Below are 23,598 nucleotides of genomic sequence, written 5' to 3' on the forward strand. Positions count from 1 at the left end.
AGCTGCTGAAAGTAAACACTGGTTCAAGGATTCCTGGTGCAAGAAAACACAAATTCCTGACACAGATATCCCTAATCGTACCTAAACTTACAGGTGTGAATGGGGCCTAATACACACAGAAATACACGAAGGAGGAGGAAGAGAGAGGGTATGGAGAGAGAGAGAGAGGGTATGGAGAGAGAGAGGGTATACAGAGAGAGGAGGGGGGATGCAGATATACAGAGAGGATATAATGTAAAAGAAGATGGACAGAGGGAGTGAGAGGGAGACTTACTGGGGGGAAAACGTGTGATCAGCTTGCAGCCTCCTTCCCACTGTATAGCAGCTCCTGTTCATCATTAGAGTTTCCCACCCACTATTTCCTGCATTTCTGGTCACATGTTTCCTGTGACATCACAGGGCAATCTGCAGGATAGGAACTAGCCGCTACCATGACAACAGCTTAAACATAGCCGCCTTCTATACGAGGCGTGGTGCTTGTCACTGGTACACCGACTGATACGGAGGTTAGCCTGACACCCCGTTACATAGCACGATCCCGGTTATACAGCCTCCAGGTCATCCGAAGCATCATCCCTAAACTGCAATCCTTCAGCCGTATGACTGACCCTGCGCGCAAGGCATGCTGGGAGATATAGTCCGCTGTTCATGGACTGATTGAGAGATGTGGGGCTTCTAGAACTACAAATCCCGGATTCCTCGCGGCCAGCTCCTCCATCCTTCTCCAACGCTTCATTTATCCCTATTGTAGACGCTTCATTTATCCCTATTGTAGTGGTTCTAGTGGATGAGCAGACGGGGCTGCACTGAGGAGGTAAGCTGGTGCTGTACTGTGATCTGGGGTCTGACAGTGCATACACTGAGAGGGTGACCCTGTGACAGTGCATACACTGAGAGGGTGATTCTATGGCACTACATACACTGAGAGGGTGATTCTATGGCACTACATACACTGAGAGGGTGATTCTATGGCACCACACACACACAGAGAGGGTGATACAATGGCACCACACACACACAGAGGGTGATACAATGGCACCACACACACACACAGAGGGTGATACAATGGCACCACACACACAGAGAGGGTGATACAATGGCACCACACACACAGCGAGGGTGATACAATGGCACTACATACACTGAGAGGGTGATACAATGGCACTACATACACTGAGAGGGTGATACAATGGCACTACATACACTGAGAGGGTGATACAATGGCACTACATACACTGAGAGGGTGATACAATGGCACTACATACACTGAGAGGGTGATACAATGGCACTACATACACTGAGAGGGTGATATAATGGCACTACATACACTGAAAGCGTGATACTATGGCACTACATACACTAAAAGCGTGATCCTGTGACACTACATGCACTGAAAGCGTGATGCTGTGACACTACATGCACTGAAAGCGTGATCCTGTGACACTACATGCACTGAAAGCGTGATCCTGTGACACTGTATACACTGAGAGGGTGATTCTGAGAAGCACTGTGATATTACATACACTGAAAGCGTGATCCTGTGACAGTACCTACACTGAGAGGGTGACCATATGACACTACGTACACTGAGAGGGCGATCCTGGGATGCACTGTGATATTACGTACACTGAGAGGGTGATCCTGGGACATACACACACCCTCTCTCTGTGGATGTGTGCAGGGCCGGCCTTAGGCCTTTAGGTGCCCTGTGCGAGAAAGCTTTACAGTGCCCCAATAATGTGTAACCCCCTCCCCGGCACCCTGATACCTCTGCGGCCCAATAATTCCTGTACCCCAATAATGTGTAACCTCCCTCCCCGGGACCCTAATACCTCTGCGGCCCAGTAATTCCTGTACCCCAATAATGTGTACCCCCCTCCCCGGCACCCTGATACCTCTGCGGCCCAATAATTCCTGTACCCCAATAATGTGTAACCTCCCTCCCCGGGACCCTAATACCTCTGCGGCCCAGTAATTCCTGTACCCCAATAATGTGTACCCCCCTCCCCGGCACCCTGATACCTCTGCGGCCCAATAATTCCTGTACCCCAATAATGTGTAACCTCCCTCCCCGGGACCCTAATACCTCTGCGGCCCAGTAATTCCTGTACCCCAATAATGTGTACCCCCCTCCCCGGCACCCTGATACCTCTGCGGCCCAATAATTCCTGTACCCCAATAATGTGTAACCTCCCTCCCCGGGACCCTAATACCTCTGCGGCCCAGTAATTCCTGTACCCCAATAATGTGTACCCCCCTCCCCGGCACCCTGATACCTCTGCGGCCCAATAATTCCTGTACCCCAATAATGTGTAACCTCCCTCCCCGGGACCCTAATACCTCTGCGGCCCAGTAATTCCTGTACCCCAATAATGTGTACCCCCCTCCCCGGCACCCTGATACCTCTGCGGCCCAATAATTCCTGTACCCCAATAATGTGTAACCTCCCTCCCCGGGACCCTAATACCTCTGCGGCCCAGTAATTCCTGTACCCCAATAATGTGTACCCCCCTCCCCGGCACCCTGATACCTCTGCGGCCCAATAATTCCTGTACCCCAATAATGTGTAACCTCCCTCCCCGGGACCCTAATACCTCTGCGGCCCAGTAATTCCTGTACCCCAATAATGTGTACCCCCCTCCCCGGCACCCTGATACCTCTGCGGCCCAATAATTCCTGTACCCCAATAATGTGTAACCTCCCTCCCCGGGACCCTAATACCTCTGCGGCCCAGTAATTCCTGTACCCCAATAATGTGTACCCCCCTCCCCGGCACCCTGATACCTCTGCGGCCCAATAATTCCTGTACCCCAATAATGTGTAACCTCCCTCCCCGGGACCCTAATACCTCTGCGGCCCAGTAATTCCTGTACCCCAATAATGTGTACCCCCCTCCCCGGCACCCTGATACCTCTGCGGCCCAATAATTCCTGTACCCCAATAATGTGTAACCTCCCTCCCCGGGACCCTAATACCTCTGCGGCCCAGTAATTCCTGTACCCCAATAATGTGTACCCCCCTCCCCGGCACCCTGATACCTCTGCGGCCCAATAATTCCTGTACCCCAATAATGTGTAACCTCCCTCCCCGGGACCCTAATACCTCTGCGGCCCAGTAATTCCTGTACCCCAATAATGTGTACCCCCCTCCCCGGCACCCTGATACCTCTGCGGCCCAATAATTCCTGTACCCCAATAATGTGTAACCTCCCTCCCCGGGACCCTAATACCTCTGCGGCCCAGTAATTCCTGTACCCCAATAATGTGTACCCCCCTCCCCGGCACCCTGATACCTCTGCGGCCCAATAATTCCTGTACCCCAATAATGTGTAACCTCCCTCCCCGGGACCCTAATACCTCTGCGGCCCAGTAATTCCTGTACCCCAATAATGTGTACCCCCCTCCCCGGCACCCTGATACCTCTGCGGCCCAATAATTCCTGTACCCCAATAATGTGTAACCTCCCTCCCCGGGACCCTAATACCTCTGCGGCCCAGTAATTCCTGTACCCCAATAATGTGTACCCCCCTCCCCGGCACCCTGATACCTCTGCGGCCCAATAATTCCTGTACCCCAATAATGTGTAACCTCCCTCCCCGGGACCCTAATACCTCTGCGGCCCAGTAATTCCTGTACCCCAATAATGTGTACCCCCCTCCCCGGCACCCTGATACCTCTGCGGCCCAATAATTCCTGTACCCCAATAATGTGTAACCTCCCTCCCCGGGACCCTAATACCTCTGCGGCCCAGTAATTCCTGTACCCCAATAATGTGTACCCCCCTCCCCGGCACCCTGATACCTCTGCGGCCCAATAATTCCTGTACCCCAATAATGTGTAACCTCCCTCCCCGGGACCCTAATACCTCTGCGGCCCAGTAATTCCTGTACCCCAATAATGTGTACCCCCCTCCCCGGCACCCTGATACCTCTGCGGCCCAATAATTCCTGTACCCCAATAATGTGTAACCTCCCTCCCCGGGACCCTAATACCTCTGCGGCCCAGTAATTCCTGTACCCCAATAATGTGTACCCCCCTCCCCGGCACCCTGATACCTCTGCGGCCCAATAATTCCTGTACCCCAATAATGTGTAACCTCCCTCCCCGGGACCCTAATACCTCTGCGGCCCAGTAATTCCTGTACCCCAATAATGTGTACCCCCCTCCCCGGCACCCTGATACCTCTGCGGCCCAATAATTCCTGTACCCCAATAATGTGTAACCTCCCTCCCCGGGACCCTAATACCTCTGCGGCCCAGTAATTCCTGTACCCCAATAATGTGTACCCCCCTCCCCGGCACCCTGATACCTCTGCGGCCCAATAATTCCTGTACCCCAATAATGTGTAACCTCCCTCCCCGGGACCCTAATACCTCTGCGGCCCAGTAATTCCTGTACCCCAATAATGTGTACCCCCCTCCCCGGCACCCTGATACCTCTGCGGCCCAATAATTCCTGTACCCCAATAATGTGTAACCTCCCTCCCCGGGACCCTAATACCTCTGCGGCCCAGTAATTCCTGTACCCCAATAATGTGTACCCCCCTCCCCGGCACCCTGATACCTCTGCGGCCCAATAATTCCTGTACCCCAATAATGTGTAACCTCCCTCCCCGGGACCCTAATACCTCTGCGGCCCAGTAATTCCTGTACCCCAATAATGTGTACCCCCCTCCCCGGCACCCTGATACCTCTGCGGCCCAATAATTCCTGTACCCCAATAATGTGTAACCTCCCTCCCCGGGACCCTAATACCTCTGCGGCCCAGTAATTCCTGTACCCCAATAATGTGTACCCCCCTCCCCGGCACCCTGATACCTCTGCGGCCCAATAATTCCTGTACCCCAATAATGTGTAACCTCCCTCCCCGGGACCCTAATACCTCTGCGGCCCAGTAATTCCTGTACCCCAATAATGTGTACCCCCCTCCCCGGCACCCTGATACCTCTGCGGCCCAATAATTCCTGTACCCCAATAATGTGTAACCTCCCTCCCCGGGACCCTAATACCTCTGCGGCCCAGTAATTCCTGTACCCCAATAATGTGTACCCCCCTCCCCGGCACCCTGATACCTCTGCGGCCCAATAATTCCTGTACCCCAATAATGTGTAACCTCCCTCCCCGGGACCCTAATACCTCTGCGGCCCAGTAATTCCTGTACCCCAATAATGTGTACCCCCCTCCCCGGCACCCTGATACCTCTGCGGCCCAATAATTCCTGTACCCCAATAATGTGTAACCTCCCTCCCCGGGACCCTAATACCTCTGCGGCCCAGTAATTCCTGTACCCCAATAATGTGTACCCCCCTCCCCGGCACCCTGATACCTCTGCGGCCCAATAATTCCTGTACCCCAATAATGTGTAACCTCCCTCCCCGGGACCCTAATACCTCTGCGGCCCAGTAATTCCTGTACCCCAATAATGTGTACCCCCCTCCCCGGCACCCTGATACCTCTGCGGCCCAATAATTCCTGTACCCCAATAATGTGTAACCTCCCTCCCCGGGACCCTAATACCTCTGCGGCCCAGTAATTCCTGTACCCCAATAATGTGTACCCCCCTCCCCGGCACCCTGATACCTCTGCGGCCCAATAATTCCTGTACCCCAATAATGTGTAACCTCCCTCCCCGGGACCCTAATACCTCTGCGGCCCAGTAATTCCTGTACCCCAATAATGTGTACCCCCCTCCCCGGCACCCTGATACCTCTGCGGCCCAATAATTCCTGTACCCCAATAATGTGTAACCTCCCTCCCCGGGACCCTAATACCTCTGCGGCCCAGTAATTCCTGTACCCCAATAATGTGTACCCCCCTCCCCGGCACCCTGATACCTCTGCGGCCCAATAATTCCTGTACCCCAATAATGTGTAACCTCCCTCCCCGGGACCCTAATACCTCTGCGGCCCAGTAATTCCTGTACCCCAATAATGTGTACCCCCCTCCCCGGCACCCTGATACCTCTGCGGCCCAATAATTCCTGTACCCCAATAATGTGTAACCTCCCTCCCCGGGACCCTAATACCTCTGCGGCCCAGTAATTCCTGTACCCCAATAATGTGTACCCCCCTCCCCGGCACCCTGATACCTCTGCGGCCCAATAATTCCTGTACCCCAATAATGTGTAACCTCCCTCCCCGGGACCCTAATACCTCTGCGGCCCAGTAATTCCTGTACCCCAATAATGTGTACCCCCCTCCCCGGCACCCTGATACCTCTGCGGCCCAATAATTCCTGTACCCCAATAATGTGTAACCTCCCTCCCCGGGACCCTAATACCTCTGCGGCCCAGTAATTCCTGTACCCCAATAATGTGTAACCCCCTCCCCGGCACCCTGATACCTCTGCTGCCCAGTAATGTCTGTACCCTGCAGGCTCTGGGGCCCCATGTTACACCTCTGCTGCTCTCCTTCCTCTAAGGATGTCGGATGATCTTCAGTCTGACTCACTCACCCTCACTGGAGCGTTGTCAGTGCTGGAGACCATCCGGGGCCCGGCCACACAGTGTGCAGGGGACAAGGCAGCACGACACACTCACTAAGCGCCCCTATCACACACGGTGTATGGAGAGGAGATTCAGGGGTGATCAGGCGGGGTGTCCTGTATACTGCCTGCATTTTATACGGCCCATATGCAATGCAGGCGGTATATATAATATAATATGGGGGTAAATACAGTGGATGGGGAAGCTGCCAGAAACACGGCATTGTTGTGACAGCACTGAATGGCCTCCGCAGCGCCCCTAAAATTTTGCACCTGGGGCCCCTACCCCCTGGTAAGTAAGCTGCTGGTCGAGGCTGCAGGGGTGTGGAAATGTTACAAAAAAAACTACTTGCCCAAGAACTAAAGTGGGGGTCAATCTTCTTGTCCCTCCAGACAAAACTGTATTTAACCTGTGTTAAGAAGCGCTTCTCATTGGTCAGCGCCGTCACCTGACCGAGTGCTCACAAGTTGTGAGTGAAATCCGAAATCCATAGCGCAGGTCTGCACTAGATGGCATTGTGGGGTATAGATAGTACACCCGTACCGGTGGAGGGGAAGGATCGTTCACTGAAAGGGCCAGATTTGAGCGGGTAATACCATTTTGCCAAACCACTTGGGAAAGTGAACTTCCCCTTTAATGCACATTGTGTGTTAGAGAGCGATGCTGCCCCAGCACCACAATATAACACACAGTGGAATAGGGGCAGCACACACACAATGCCCTAATTGTTTGTTTATTCGCATGCAGATGGCAAGTGCAGCGGGGTTGGTTTACATTTTTTTTTTTGTAAATTTGTATTTTATTTTTTTCACTTAAAGTGACATTAAACCCTCAGATTTTTAACATAAACCAATACTGTAATGTGTGCCTTACTGTAATCCATGGTTGTTTCCCTTCTCTTTGCTGCTCTTCCTTTTAAATCTGTATCTCTTCTGCTTGGGGAGAACTTCCCTTTGCAGCTCAGGGCCTCTTCCTGTAGTGCTGGCTCAGGTTACAAGCCTATACAAACGTATACACAGACACCATGTATCCATTCCTGAGACAAGGCAGTCTGCTGCAAAACAGAAGTTCTGCAGAGCATGAGAAGAGATACAGATTTAAAAGGAAGAGCAGCAAAGAGAAGGGAAACAACCATGGATTACAGTAAGGCACACATTACAGTATTGTTTTATGTTAAAAAATCTGAGGGTTTAATGTCACTTTAACTTTATTGCTGTCATACAGGAGCTAACAAGCCCCCATGTGATAGCGTTTGGAGGTGACAGGTTCTCTTTATGGAGTCTGCCCTCCAATACAGAAGATCAAGTGGGGGGCAGACTGTATGGGGGGGGGGGGGGAGTTGGACAAGCAGGCTGCTACAAGTGATCTGGAAGGTTGTACATCCACTCGGATCACTTGTACAACATGAGCGCTGGCTCCCCCGCTCTACATTTGGCCCTGCTTGCCCGCAGCAGGGCTAAGTGAAGAGAAAAAACACCTGCCCAGCACCCAGACCTGCATGTCCCAGAGGTCGTGCGGTAGGAATCTCCCACCCCTGAGGCTGTGCCCTTTGCCCTGGGTATCGGATACATTTTATGCTAACTAATGTATAAGTGTAACAACTCCAGATATTTATTGCTTCTCATAGAGAGCATAACACACTTCCTAATATTCGTCTCTCAAGAAGGACGGCACCATCTTTGTTCTGGCACCCTCAAGGGTCAACATCTGCTTCATAGACTGCGATGCTGGCTCAGACATGATAAGATATGATGATGTAACATATTATAACCTTTGACTAGGTTATAGAATCCGATGAGGTAATAGCCACAGCGCCTGCACGGTTATCGGCCTATCGGCTTCTATAACCTAGGAGAAATATAACTCTGTTAGGTTATAGAAGTGGATAGCCGCGCAGGCGCTGTGGCAATAGTTAGTTGGACAAGGATTTCCTGGGCATGCGCACTGGCACCATCTGCTGTAGATCTCCTACTGGCAGTCACCAGATGTGACATCACCAGTTGGAGAGCTCGACAAGTTGGAACTTTTGATAGAAAACCGGCTTATACTAAAGTGGGATGAAAAAATGTTGCGGGTGCTGTGACTATCAGCATTGTCACTACTGCTTCATAAGCCTGTAGTTTGGCAATGAGCACCTGGCTACACCTAGTGCTGCCCACTGCTTTCTGGATTGACAACATTGCTTCTGTCACTGTGAGCTGCAATGTCTGGGAGGGGGAGCAGGTGAGACAAATGAAGAAGGATTTGGCTCAGTCGGGAAGGCAAAGGAAGGCTTTTCTTTACTTTGAGGCTTGTGCATCCCATAGTAACTGGATTTGGGGCTTGTTTAGAAGGATTTTGCTTGTACTCTTAAGGCTGGGTTCACACCTGAGCGGTTTTTTAATGCTTGTTTTTCCGCTCGTTCATTTCACGTGTTTTTGCTTTTTATATATTTTTTTTCCTTTTTATTTTCTCTATTTAAAAAAAAAAAAACATTTTTTTTTTAGTTTCACTTTTAAACTTCACGCCGGCTCCGCCCCATGCGACGCGGCCGCTCGCAAGGGACGGAAGACGGCAGCCGCCGAAGACACAGCGGGGATCGCGGACAAGGTAAGACCTGTACTCTGTATTCCCGAGTGTGGCTCGGGGTTACCGCCTTGTTAACCCCGATCCACACTCGGGAATACTAATGGCAACACGCGGCAAAACGCCCCAAAGAAGCTCCTACGCGCTGTGAAACGCCCAGGTGGGAACAATGCCCATAGGCAATCATTGGTTTTCACATGTTGAGCGTTTTACAGCGTGTAGGAACGCGCTGTAAAACGCCCAGGTGTGAACCAGGCCTAAGAATATTGTCAGCCATGATGCTAAAGATACTTAAAGGAGAACTATGAGATGAGTGATTTCCACTCACCTCAGACCCCATTCACATGTAGCGACATACCTTTGCAGCGGCCGGGATAGCGTGACTTTCGGGGCGACGTTCCAGCGACGATAAGATATAGGCTTGGTTTGCACTTTGGTACACACCTTGCTAATGGACGTGCCTTGTAGCGCACCCCATTACTTGGTAATGCACTGCTGTGTATATACACGGAAAAGTATGTGCATCTTCTTTTTTCTTTTTTTTGCATTAGGCAGCCCAGCTAAATGAAAAAACTTCCCTAACACAACGCACAATAAGAAGCAGAGTAACATGTCAGTGCATTTGTGGTAATGAATGCACCACTGAAAAGTGGTGCGCAATCTTGCCAGCCACCCAAACACTGTGCAACAATCCTTGACCATATTGTTGATGTGCCATTTCAGACAAGCCGTATGATTCAAAATGACTGCACAGATTGGGGGCTTGTTCTGTTTAAAAAATTTAGAAAAGGAAAACCTACATTAATCATGAACCCCCTGTCCCAAGGAGGAGGTGTTTTTATGATCAGTGAGTAGCTTGCTTTTTTATTTTGCCTATTGTATTGGGATGTAACTGGTTTGGATGGGTCACTGGTCATGAAGCCAATTTTATGGAGTGTGAAACAAACTTTAAGGCTCATTCAGATGGGCGTGCATTACCATACAGCGTGCATATCCGTATAATGACCCGACCCCGGAATTGCGTCCAAGTGCAGGCACCCAGACCCGTATGGATGTGCAGGTTCGGGTGTGCGCGTAATTGCGTGTAGCCGCGTCCTCCCATTGGAAAGAACAGGCTGCTGTGCGCAATTACACGTAGCACCTGTCCCTTCCGGAATCTGCTAATTTACAGGCATGCTGTATGGACCTGCACGGCCATCTGAATGAGCCCTTATGACGGCATCCCACTCTTATTATTGGATTATATATTTTATATTCTGAAGAATAAAACAGATGCTGGGATATGCACAGATAGGCAGGAGCAGACTATCTGGCACCCATGGGGATCGGTAGGTACCTGATAACTGTAGTTTCTGGTTGCTTGAGAGTTAATAGTAATTAGCTAACTTCTGCAGCCGATAGGCGAATGTAAGCAGCCGGGAGCAGTAGCCAGCCTGCTATTTCAAATTTCAAAAGCCAATAGTAGGCTGGTTATTGAAGCCCCGACCACTGAGCAGAGGAGTGGACCTAAGGCCTGGTTCACAGCTGAGCGGTTTTCTGCAGGCAAAAACAGAAAAGGCAATGCATTCGAATGGGGCTCGTTCACACCTGCGCAGACAAAACTGCGCAACGTGCAAAAAAGTACACGCGTTCTGATTGTGGTTGTAGCTGCAAACACGTGAAAAAACACGTTGAATTGCAAACCCTCAGGTCCGCTCTTTGTTCAGTGGGTGGGTGCAATAGACAGCCTGCTATTGGCTATTGCAATTTGAAATAGCCAATAGCAGGCTATTGAGCAGAGGAGCGGGGCTGAGTAGGAAAGTTCTTTCTCAGGTCCGCGTCTGTGCTCAATGGGCGGGTACAATAGCCAGCCTGCTATTGGCTATTGCTATTTGAAATAGCCAATAGCAGGCTGTCTATTGCTTCCGATTGTTTACATTCTGCTGCCGACCATGGAATCTAGCCACTGGCTGGTAGCAGAAGGTAAACAAAGGATTTTACTAGCAACTAAATGAATTTAGTTGCTAATTAAATTTTTTTTAGTGTGCACCAAGCAACCAACATTTTTGAAATGTGCATCAAGCCATCGGCAAACAAAATCGTGGACATACTATGTCCATTATGTCCATGATTTGTTTTTGCTGGTTGCCTGAACATCGGATGGATTGGTGGATTGACTCTAATCATATCTAACATGAAGATTTATTTCTTAGTTAAAGGAGAACTATGGGGTCAGTGTTTTTCCCCATAGTTCTACAATTAACACCCAGTTTTCTGGTCTCAGGAAAAGCAAGAAATCAGCATGTGGTTTATTTGTAAACTCGGTGACAGATTTCCTTTAAAGTAAATATATATATATAGCGTGGCTTTGTAGCGTGCCCGTTACCAAAACAAAGAAAGACAACTTCAAAAGCATTGCTAGTTTTGTCTAAAGTGTAGTTTCCCAGGAAACAGCGGGTCTCATTTATCGAAGCGCCTAAAGGATGAACTGCCTGTGTTCCCTTAAGCAATGAACGCTATTCTATACGTGGAAGGAGACTCCGAAGAAACAGTACCCACTTTATGCCAACGACCATTTTTATTGCATCACAAGTATGTTTGTTTTTTTTGGGTTTATATAAAAAGCAAGTGCAGGGTTTGACCAAAAAATGAATGTACCATACATAAGGAGGGTTAAACAGTGGGAAAAGATGTAAAAAAATGTTTAGAAATGTAAATAAATGATCAATTAAAAAAAAAAAAAGATTTTTAAAAAAATGAGAAAAAAATTAAAGATTATGAAAAAATAAAAAAACAATTGGGCGGAGCTAGAAGTGACAGAGCTAGCCGGCTCCGCCAAGTTGTCCTTGTTTAATGACAGTTCATCGTCCACAGGTAGCCTAGGGACGCTGATCTATCATTGCAACTGGGCGGAGCCAGCCGTGAGATCAGCCCAGCCCAGCTGTCAGTTGGGAGGCCTTTGGCTGGCCGTTCGGCCCACTTCGGGTTTCACTTCGGCTCAGTCGGGCCGAAGCATATGCCTTCGGCTCGGCTGATCCGCTCGGCCAGCTTCGGGAGCTGTATGGGCTATAGTGAATAGCCCGTACAGCAGTCCTTCAGTTCTACTGAACCGAAGGGTTCCAGTGGCCGAAGCCAGCCGAAGGATCAGCCGGAGCTATGGCTGATCCTTTGGCTAGCTTTGTGAATAACCCTCATAGTTTCTTTATAAATTACAAACTCAAAATGCAAGATGTCACATTTATGAAATTAACTACCTCCCAGCCGGCCGTTGTGTATACACGGCCGGCCGGGAGCTTCTTGGATGTAACTGGGCGTGTATACACGACCTGTTACATCAACCCGCTCGGGCGTGGCACGCGCAAGCGGGAAATGCCGGTTATTTAAAAACAGGCAGCGATGCCTGTTACTATACAAGCGATCCGCCGGCTATAGAGTCGGCGGATCGTTTGTATGAGGTCCCGTGACGCGAGTGCGCGCAATTTTTAAGCTTGACATGTTTGGTGTCTATTTACCCGACGTGACCCCGTCTTTTATATTTTACCAAAAAAGTGGGTAATATTAGTTGTTTTTTAACATTAATGTTAAAAAAAATTTCAGGAATTTCTCCTTATTATAGTAAAAAATAAAACCCCAGTGGTGATTAAATACCACCAAAAGAAAGCTCTATCTGTCCCCAAAAAGTGGTATACAATTAATTTCAGTACAGCGTTGCATGACGGAATAAACGTCAGTCAAAGTACCGCAGCGTTGAATACTGAAAAATGGCCTGGCCAGGAAGGGGGTCTAAACCCCTGGTTTTCAAGTGGTTAAAGGGACCTGGATAATGGAATTCCAATATAAAAGTCCAACACATTGGGATTTTGCAGCATCATGTGTGCTTACAGGGATTCCAGAAATCATCCTTTTTTTTTTTTTTTTTTTTTTAAACATACATTGGCCCAGCTTGGCTCAGTGTAAATATTCATATCTGTTATCCAGAGGGCTGCTGGGTATGCTGAAAATCACTGTAGCAAGCCACACTACACACAGCATACGGCTCTAGCAGCTTCTCCTCGCACGTTGAATGCAGGGGGTCTCCCCCCCCTCTCCGCTGCCATAAACCCCTGTCATATTTTACTGCTGTACAGGGCTCTGTTAGAGAGATTTCCCCTCACTTCCTGTTCTGTTGACTTTTAAAAGTTATACTGTATCTTTAGCCTTAAGTTTTATTTTTTTGTACTTTTTGGATAGAGTAGGGAAGGGTTAGAGTAGGGAAGGGTGCAGGATTTACATCTGTACACAAAGTAAGTACCTACGTATACCCACGTACAGCCTTTGATTTCTATGGGAGCCTATATGCAGCCCCTGTGGCTCCTTGGCATGGGGGAAGTACGCTGGTATTTACGTTGTATGGGCTCAGCCGCCTGTGTGCATGAGTCCAAACTGAAAGCTAAAAAAACAACAGCTCCAGTACTTAGTACTTCCCAAAATCCAGAATTGCACCCATTTCTTTTAGAAAGCTTTATCTGCCCATCCACACCTAGGTTTTCCGTGGACATGCGCCGAACGTGTGAAAAAACACGCGCTTTGGCGTGTATTCATGGAACTAGCCAGAAATGTGCAATGTAGTTGCAGTGCCATTACTAGCTAATGGCACTCCAAACGCCGGCGGAGAATACGTGCATGCATTAAGATGCTGACACACGCGCAGGAACAAAATGCTGGATTTCTGTAGCAGAATCTTTTATATGAGCTACTTTCCTGTGTTTGTCGTGCGTGAAATTAATAGGGGTCCACAGCAAACGTATGGAAAAAAAAATGTGAAAGTGGCACGCGTTCCCGGTGCGCTTAGGTGTGAACAGGGTGTCATTCTGTCATGTTACATAAGCCTCTAAGAGACAATGAAAAACAAAGGCTGTTTTTCTGAAATGACACTGCGGTTGTGTTGTGTGGCCAGTTCACATTCTAATAGGGCTCAGTAGAAATCTTAATGCTGCTGATATGCATCTTCTCAGCCCTCATAGAATTCCAAAATCCATCTATAGAATTATAATAAGGACAGTTAGCAGAACCTTTGATGCAATATATACAGATTTACACCTGAGTTATTTAATGACGAATATAACGATCACTGACTGCAGAAGTTTTTATATTAAAGTTATTTTATTACTAATAGTCACAGCAGTCGGCTGGATTTCTATTTGTTTTCTGCATAACAAATGTGACCTTTTCTACTGTTTTCTGTCCACATTCTCTAGACTCTCAAGAATGAATCTGGCTGAGATGTGCGATAATGCTAAAAAGGGGCGAGAATATGCGCTGCTTGGAAATTATGACTCTTCCATGGTTTATTACCAGGGAGTAATCCAGCAAATTCAAAAACACTTCCAGAATATTAGGGATCCGGTGGTGAAGACCAAGTGGCAGCAAGTGAGTGCTTGCATGGTGCGCAGTGTCTTTCTGTATTGTCAGTCCGTTATGTACTGTGTGTTTCACAACACTGGGGCTTATTACCCAGAGCAACCCATGAGGTTTCTGTTTATGTATTCTACAATGGAATGAACTGGAATATATTTATTTGCTGCGGTTTAAATGATCAGGGACTACTATTATGACTGGGCAATGTTCATTAAAGAGTAAGTGGCAAAAAAAATGTCTTCATCAATTTTTCAACTTCATCCAAGTCTATGTATTTTGCTTGTGATGGATATTTTCTCACCTTTTGCATGCCATTTCAAAAGGTACACAGCATACACTGCCTGTCCCAAAAAAAAGTCACCACCTGGATCTTACCTAAGCAAATGGGTCAGAGCCTTCCATTAGATAATAGGTCTAGGTTCAGCAACGTTATCTCCCCAACAAATGATGTCACCTGCCCACCTGAATATACTGAGTGACCAGGCTTTTCCATCAATGGATTTTTTTCTTCCCTGATGACACATTGGGCATATTCCAAGATGACAATGTAAGGATTCATCGGGCTCAGATTGTGAAAGAGTGGTTCAGGGAGCAAAAGACATAATTTTCACACTTGAATTGGCCACCACAGAGTCCAGACCTTAACCCCATTGAGAATCTTTGGGATGTGCTGGAGAAGACTTTACACAGTTGTTTTTGTGACACTCTGGACGGAAATAAATGTTACATTTCACATGCCTATCGAAATGATACCATGGCAAATGTGTGCTGTAATCAAAGCTAAAGGCAGTCCCATGAAATATTAGGATACGTGACTTTTTTTATTAGTAGTAGTCCTTTAACATTTCTAGTTTGAAATGGATAACTTCTGATGCCCAGGGGGAAAATAAACCCCTAAAATATGAATATTATTTGTAACGGACGCTAGGTGGGATATCCACATCTGGACAAAACAACATTTTTTTTTTAATGTAGGCAAAAAGTAAAAAATGTGTACACTTTAAGCCTCATTCACACGGATGCAAAGACCCGTACATCGTAAGGGAGACGTTTGTTTATCCGCCTGGGAGTGAAAGGTGTGTGCATGCAGCCACGGCCAGCAGCCTGTAAGAATTAATGACAGGATGAGAGATGCTGTGGATGTACAGAACTTCCTGCACATTCCAGCATGGACATGCATGCAGGCACAGATTCACAGCCCTGGACAAAGACTGTCTGTGTCCAGGGGAATACATCTGTATCTGTACGGATGTACATGTTCAGATGTGCGTTTACCAGACCACAACCTGGTATAACCACATCCTGTCATTGATTTATACAGACAGCAACACCCGTGACTTCTGCTTCCCTCCTAGCCACATAAACCAATGCCTCTTTCACAATGTACAGGCCGCTGTGCCCGTGTAAATGAGGCATTAAGCGCATCAATATGGGCACATCCAAATAAAAGAGACATTTAAATCTATTTAAAATAAAGTTTGCAGGACACACTGGAAATAAATAGAATATAAAACCCTTATGTAGAAGCAGGTTGCATAACTACAGTTCAAAAGCAGATACTTGAATTGTTCATTACGTTCATTCAATAATCATCATAGATTCCCAAAAACAAAACGAACCGCCTATAACGTATGTAAGAAACCAGGTGTGCAATGTGTTCTAAATTATATATTAATCCAAATGTTATCATGACATCCAAGTTATGTTCCTCCAATAATCTGTATATTTATGTGGCTGTTGAATTGGTGTGTGAGACCAGGTGTTATCCTCCTCCATCCAAGTTAAACAGCTATAGTATTCTGACAGTTGGCGCCCGCTGCTGCTAGAATACCCAAATAGTGACTGCAGCTAATTAAATGCATTGACTGGCTGGCAATTTTCGGGCCAGCTCCTTCGACAAGAGGCCAGTGAGTAATCAAATCTTGTTGAGCTGGTAGGTCCACACACTGTTATCATTGTAAAATTCTGAAGCTGGCCATAGACTAATAGATTTCTTTCATTCAGCCCGGAATTAGACAAAATTCTGAAGATGGACATACACTGATTTCTTTTCTTTAGACCGTGGGCTAAACAAATAGAAATTGAACAGACAACACCATCACTGCTAAACAGTGTGGATGGAGGAATCCTTCCCCCGCTGGGCTATTGTATTGTGACAGCTGGTGCCCGCCACTGTTAGAGTACCCAAACAGTCATAACACCTAAATTAAATTCTCCAACCGAGTGTACACCACGTCTAAACAATCGTTTACATCACACTATGTAAAAAAGAGTGCCTGTTCAGCTGACAATTTTTATCTCGACTCCTGAGCTGGCAGGGACTTTGTCGACGCGTGTGGCCAGTTTTAGGCAGGAGTTGCAAAAAACTATATCTGTTACAGTGCTGTTCTATGTCCAGCAATTCCCTTTCACATTCACTTCAGTACTACTATCGAGCAGATCAGTATATTATAAGATAGCTGCATAAGGAATCCAGCCCTCTCATTTTTTTGCCATCCAATACCTGGTCATGAACATGTAGCGCTCACCCCCGAAGGAGCCGCTGAATAATGAAATAGGTTCTCCTACCTGTTGGTTCCAGCTGCCAGTCCCCTTTGATCAGCAACAGCACACCCACACTCATGGACAGAATGGCTCGAGTCTTAGGGTTCTTTTGGGATATTTATTTGCAAGTTCAATAGGAGAGAGAGGGTTTAGAATCTGTAGGATGCCCTTGGAAATACTTCAGAGGACAGCTTTCTCCCTTAGCAACAGCTAAGGCTGAAATCACTGTTATCTGGTCCCAGGGACCAATAGTAGTAACCGTACTGTGAACAGATACCTGGAATAGGGTGAGGGATCTCCCTTGTGGGTCCCAGACGGACACTCTCACCAGCTCCTCTGCGGTACCCTTCAACAAGCGGACTCTCCCTTCTTCCCAGCTTCCATCAGGTATTTTCCTTAGCAACAGGATCTGGAATCTCTGTGCCCTCAGCATCTGCAACTGCCAAGGAGCACTCCAGTTTAGTGGTAGTATCTTCTTAGAACAAGGCACCCATCACCTGCCACGTGTGTGGGCCCAGCAAAGCATCAGTGTATCCTAGGCCTCTAGGCTCCTCAGCACCTGCCATGTGCTGAGGTCCAGGCCAGTTTTCCTGCATCAAACAGACCTCCTAGGGCGAGGCCTCTAGGGGGAAGAGAACTCTGCACAGTGTCCCCAGACCTTTTATTACCTGCCCTCAACCATGCCTCTGAGTCATCCTACTCAGGGATTGGCTAGGGTCAGGTGCATAGTCATAACCTGAGGATGGATCCTCCCTCACTGTATGCTAAGGCCTTGTTCACACCAAATGCAGATTCTTTTGGGATATTTATTTGCAAGTTCAATAGGAGAGAGAGGGTTTAGAATCTGTAGGATGCCCTTGGAAATACTTCAGAGGACAGCTTTCTCCCTTAGCAACAGCTAAGGCTGAAATCACTGTTATCTGGTCCCAGGGACCAATAGTAGTAACCGTACTGTGAACAGATACCTGGAATAGGGTGAGGGATCTCCCTTGTGGGTCCCAGACGGACACTCTCACCAGCTCCTCTGCGGTACCCTTCAACAAGCGGACTCTCCCTTCTTCCCAGCTTCCATCAGGTATTTTCCTTAGCAACAGGATCTGGAATCTCTGTGCCCTCAGCATCTGCAACTGCCAAGGAGCACTCCAGTTTAGTGGTAGTATCTTCTTAGAACAAGGCACCCATCACCTGCCACGTGTGTGGGCCCAGCAAAGCATCAGTGTATCCTATGCCTCTAGGCTCCTCAGCACCTGCCATGTGCTGAGGTCCAGGCCAGTTTTCCTGCATCAAACAGACCTCCTAGGGCGAGGCCTCTAGGGGGAAGAGAACTCTGCACAGTGTCCCCAGACCTTTTATTACCTGCCCTCAACCATGCCTCTGAGTCATCCTACTCAGGGATTGGCTAGGGTCAGGTGCATAGTCATAACCTGAGGATGGATCCTCCCTCACTGTATGCATCAGCCTTCTTTCTATTGTTCTTATATTGAAAGTGTCTGCTGTCATATAGCGCAGGGCACTGTTGAACCATACTTAGGAATCTCTCAAGGTCACCTTTTCCAAAGACAGGAAGTGACAAAGGAGGATTAGGTCATGAGAGATGACCACAGAGATTTTTTTTCTTTATGGTTTTTTTTCCCCATTGAATTGCATTGTGTTGCGTTTTTGATGCGTTCCAGAGCAGGTAAAATAGGGCTTGCCGCAGTTTTTTGACCTGCTCTGGTCTGGATCCGCACGCTGCGATGTGAACTGGAGGTCAAAATACCATAGGAATACATTGGACGCAGTTTTGATCTGGTCTGCACCTGCTCTGGTCCGGATCTGCTCCGCGCTTGGTGTGAACAAGCCCTAAGGCTCCCTTTTCCTCAGCAACAGGAGGAGCAATCAATCCAGCAGATTCAGGGATACCTATAGAATGCAGAGCTCTGTATAATCAGTATCCAGACTGGTTACAGTCCAGGTATCTCTAAATTGAATAGCGACATTTTAGAGGGCGCTACAAACATATAGCATACTATACTATGGCATAACATATACTGGAGTAACTGCTCCTTCAGAAAATTATCTTTATTACTAAATATACAGTACATTCCAAAAACAGTGGGTACATCGACTGCATTTAAACAGGAATGTATAAAGGTTTTGTTGCACTCCTTACCGGATATACCAGTAGCTGCGGAGGGTGCTCGTAGTGACTGTGGATGGCGCCGCTTGCTACATGAATCGTTTGAAAGGATGTCACCCGCACACAAAAAGTCCTTTCAGGATCACCAAGTGTTCATTTATTAAGAACCATATCAAATAAAGACAAGTGCTTTCAGGGCCGCGCAGGGTCCCTTCATCAGACTTAACATGTTAAGTCTGATGAAGGGACCCTGCGCGGCCCTGAAAGCACTTGTCTTTATTTGATATGGTTCTTAATAAATGAACACTTGGTGATCCTGAAAGGACTTTTGGTTTGCTGGTGACATTCTTCCAAACGATTTATTGAAACGGGGACAGCTGGGATTCCTGCCGCAAGAATCTGTTGGTTCTTGCCCCGGGGATCCCCCAAACTCGGCAAAGTCCACGTGTATGTGGCCTAACTACTGACTTTTTTCTTGGTTCGGTGCATGTCTCTGGGATGCCACTATTTGGGCATAGCATACATGTGTCATTTACAAGATGGCATGCATCCTCCACTGGGCCGGGATAGACCTGGCCTGTGGTCACCTTGATTAGATGCAAGATGCGGTATTTATTTGTATTTTCAGATTTGATAAAGAGAGGTTGGCCGTTTGGGAATACAATTTTTGTTTTTCATATAAGTGCGCTTATCCTGTATTTTCTTTAGGTCTGTGCACTCATTTTTCTAGATAAAACTTGAATTAAAAAAGTTCACTTATTTTAAAAATTCTAGTTCACACAAAGGAAGTGCCATTCTCCTACCAGCTAAACACATTGAAGCTGCTTAGAGTTGCTGTTTTCCAGCTCAGGTTGAATAATGAAATTCATATCCTTTAGTCTCTGTGGGCAATGTTGCCAGCAGCATCTCTTCCTTTTGCTGCAGTTTTTATACCCGATCCACGCCATGTTTATTAAGAATTTTATGAACGACTGAATTCTTGTGAATTTTCACTACGTTCTCTCTAAATAACTGCCTTCTCAGTGAGTGGGTAACAGGGCCTCTCTAGAAACTTGGGCCTCATTCACACTGGCATGCAGTTATATGCATAGGACATTTCTAACTAAATATACGTGCATGTAATGATTTTAGATGATATTCACACGGTGTGTTTATTTGCATTTGAGTTCTGTTTAGCTGCTTTTTGGGAAAATAGAAATCTGTGTGTCCAGGGACAGATTAGATACTCTGAATGCATATAAATGCAGGTACATTAAAGTTTCATGCACACAGCCATCTGGGGCCTTACAGCAGAAATTGGGAGGTATTCCCCCACCTGGGAGCCACAGGTACGGCTTGTAGCCACAAAAATCAATGTCTGTACACGAGTATACATTGGATTTGCATAAACACATGAATGCATATAGGTGCAGAACCGTCAACGCTAACAGTCTGTGCGGCCATACGCGAGAGAGTATTTACACACATCCGGCATATACCCATTTATTTTATGGGCACTGCACAACGCCTGTGGGTCCTGGGTGGGGAATTATGGCCTTACTTCCATTGTACGGCCCCAGCTGGTTGTGTGCATAAGCCCTTACATGCAGAACTTGAACTGGGAAGTATTAAGTTTTATACTTCCCAGATCAATTTCTTCTGTGTTTAAATAAAACTAATGCTGGAGGCGCTTGTGTATGAAGACTAATATACTGCATGAATATTAGGAGACTTTACTAGAGAACCTTACCTGGATCTGTGCCATAGATATGGAGATATGTCATACCTGTATAAGTGTCTAAATCATTCTTAGTGAGTCCATGGTGGGATTTCCTTGGCTATAATAACATATAAGTGATATGAGCAGTGATTGTGATTTTTCTCCAGACATTCACTTGTGCCGAATCAGTTACTGTAATATAAAACACATGCACCTGAAGGATTCACCTGCAGGGAATGTTTGGGGAATGTCCCGATTTATTGCCCTACAGTGCTGTATAATAAATATTGCACCCCTCCCATGCATTTTCATTTTGCGAGTAAGGTACAAATTACAGTGCAGTTTTTTTTATTCTTTACAGGTATTTATATAGCGCCAACAATTCACGCAGTGCTTTACATGTGCACATTGACATCAGTTCCTGCCCTCAAGGAGCTTACAATCTAAGGTCCCTATCTCACATGAACATACAGGGCCAACTTAGACAGGAGCCAATTAACCTTCCAGCATGATTTTTGAGTATGGGAGGAAACCCATGCAAGCACAGGGGGACATGCAATCTCCTTGCAGATAGTGTCCTGACCAGGATTTGAACCAGAAACCCCCAGTGCTGCAGGGCAGAAGTGCGAGCCACTATACCACTGTACTGCCCATCCTCAAAGATATTGGCAGTGACATCTTTCATGTAGCAGGTTGCCCCTAATTTGAATTGCAATTCAGGAACAACACAATTCAATTCTGGGAAATCTTATCTATAAACTGAATATGTACACTAGAAAAGTGCACGTACTCTTTCTGCCACACCTCCTCTGACCTAACAGATCCCGCCTTCTACCTCCACAGATGTATACTTCCCGAGATCCGATGCCTGCTGCCTCTAGGGATTGTTTACATCACGTGCTGAAAGTCCTCGCTTTCTTGGACACACCTGTGCAGTAGAACCCTGTAGACATCTACCTCCACCTTCCGGTACATGAGCCCCATTGACGACTATGGGGGTCTACTGTGCGCGCCGGGTCAGGAAAGTGAAGACTTGCAGTGTGTGATGTAAACAATCACCAGAGGCCTTGGGCGTTGGATTTCAGGAAGTGTGCATCTGTGTAGGGTGGGATATGTTAGGTCAGGGATGGGGGGCAGAAAGGAATAAAGCCATATTCCTCTTTTTAATTTTGACCAACTCCTGCTGTCTCAACCGAAATTCAAGTTGTGGTTGGCATTCTGGCACCAGCCGGCTTGACAGAAGTTGATTTTTCGGTTGACATTTGTCGAAGTAGTTGGGTGTGAAATTGTCGGCTGCACAGTTACTGCTTCCAATCAGATGCAGTCATTGTTCGAGTATTGTGATAGATGCCAGCAGAGATTCTCCTGCTGGGCTACTGTATTCTGACAGCCCGCACTCGACAGTTTATCCATTTTTCACTCCTTTGACAGAAATCTGTAAGGTCTTCCATTCAGCCCGCAGGTCTGTGCATGTATGGCCAGCTTTAATTTCACTTTGAAAGCACACTTTAACCAGTATAACACAGCTGTTGTCTGGCAGCATTTTCAGGAATGGCTCTAGGCACCCTTGTTCAGCCAACACACATTTAAAGAGCGCTGATGACAAATTAGAACCGTTTGTAATGTTGTGTTTTTCTATTGCAGGTGTGCCAGGAGTTAGTGGAAGAGTATGAACAAGTGAAAACTATTGTAAATACTTTAGAATCCTTTAAAATTGAAAAGCCGGCAGATTTCCCTGTTGCTTTACAAGATGAACCGGCGAGGGACCCGGCTGTCTGGCCTCCTCCAGTGCCAGCAGAACACAGGTGCGTGTATATAATGGTGAGGAGTACTGCTAGCACTAGATATCCCAGATGTTGGACATCTGTTTGGCTGCCTTTTAACCTTTCACACAAGCTATCTGCAAAGTAAAAACCTGCTGTTAAAATGGTTTTCTCTTTCCTTACAAAGGCTGTGCATGGTAAGATCATTGAGTGGGCGAAGAGTGCATATAGTTCCTAAAACAGTAAACCTTTTATATACTTGTACTTTACCCTAGAATAAGTGCTCAGACCAGGAGTTTCGGCTTAAAGGAGAACTATGACATGAGTGATTTCCACTCACCTCATAGTTCTAAGCCGACCTGTGACAATGAGACTGTCACAGGTTGGCTCAGTAGATCGGGAGGTGAGAGAACACATACCGGGTTCCCTCACCTCTCGATCCTGTCACGGCTCTCTGCCGTGACAGGGGGAGGGGCTGGATTCCCCTCTCCCCGCTCCGATCTGCCAGCGCGGACTGGCGGAACGGAGGGGGGAGGGGGCGGGTACAGCTGGCTCTGCCTCTAGATAGGCAGAGCCAGCTGTCACTCACGCAGCTGGGCGGATCCCGTCATCTAAGGCGGGATCCGCTGCTCCAGGTGCGGCGTCTCAGTATACCGCGAGCTGTAGCTCGCGGTATACTGAGCTTAGGGTAACGGGAGGACGCTAGTTTGTGTCCTCCCCTTACCCCAAGGAGAACTATGGGGAAAAACACCGACCCCATAGTTCTCCTTTTAAGTTCCCTTTGACATCATTGCGTTGCAGCACATGGTAATACATTACTGTGCATTGCAGTGCGCTTGGCAGCACTGTTGGATCTGTTGTGGTGCGTTAGGTAGAAAATTCAAATGAATGTACTTTCTTGTAGTCTGTAACACTCAAATCGCCACTCATTCTCATGCTGAATCCCCTCCTCAAGAGTATGCCAAGTGCAGGTACTGAACGCGCCTCCGCTCTAAACTTGCAAATCCCATACAATAACCACACTGGACAGTTCTTCATGAGTGTTCATCA

General features: G+C 47.3%; 1 protein-coding gene across 1 annotated transcript in view; it reads left to right on the plus strand.

Annotated features, from left to right (window-relative positions):
- The first annotated feature begins 751 nt into the window (after positions 1-751).
- KATNAL1 (katanin catalytic subunit A1 like 1) overlaps positions 752-23,598 on the plus strand; it is an 86,673-nt gene continuing 63,826 nt past the window's right edge. Inside the window, exons 1-3 of the mRNA XM_018555475.1 lie at positions 752-814; positions 14,264-14,435; positions 22,430-22,590. Coding sequence (XP_018410977.1) covers positions 14,274-14,435; positions 22,430-22,590 — 323 coding nt within the window. The 5' untranslated portion in view covers positions 752-814; positions 14,264-14,273. The remainder of the gene's footprint in view (positions 815-14,263; positions 14,436-22,429; positions 22,591-23,598) is intronic.

Source organism: Nanorana parkeri, unplaced genomic scaffold (genome assembly GCF_000935625.1).
Source record: "Nanorana parkeri isolate BGI_ZX_2015 unplaced genomic scaffold, ASM93562v1 scaffold198, whole genome shotgun sequence".
Lineage (NCBI taxonomy): Eukaryota > Metazoa > Chordata > Amphibia > Anura > Dicroglossidae > Nanorana > Nanorana parkeri.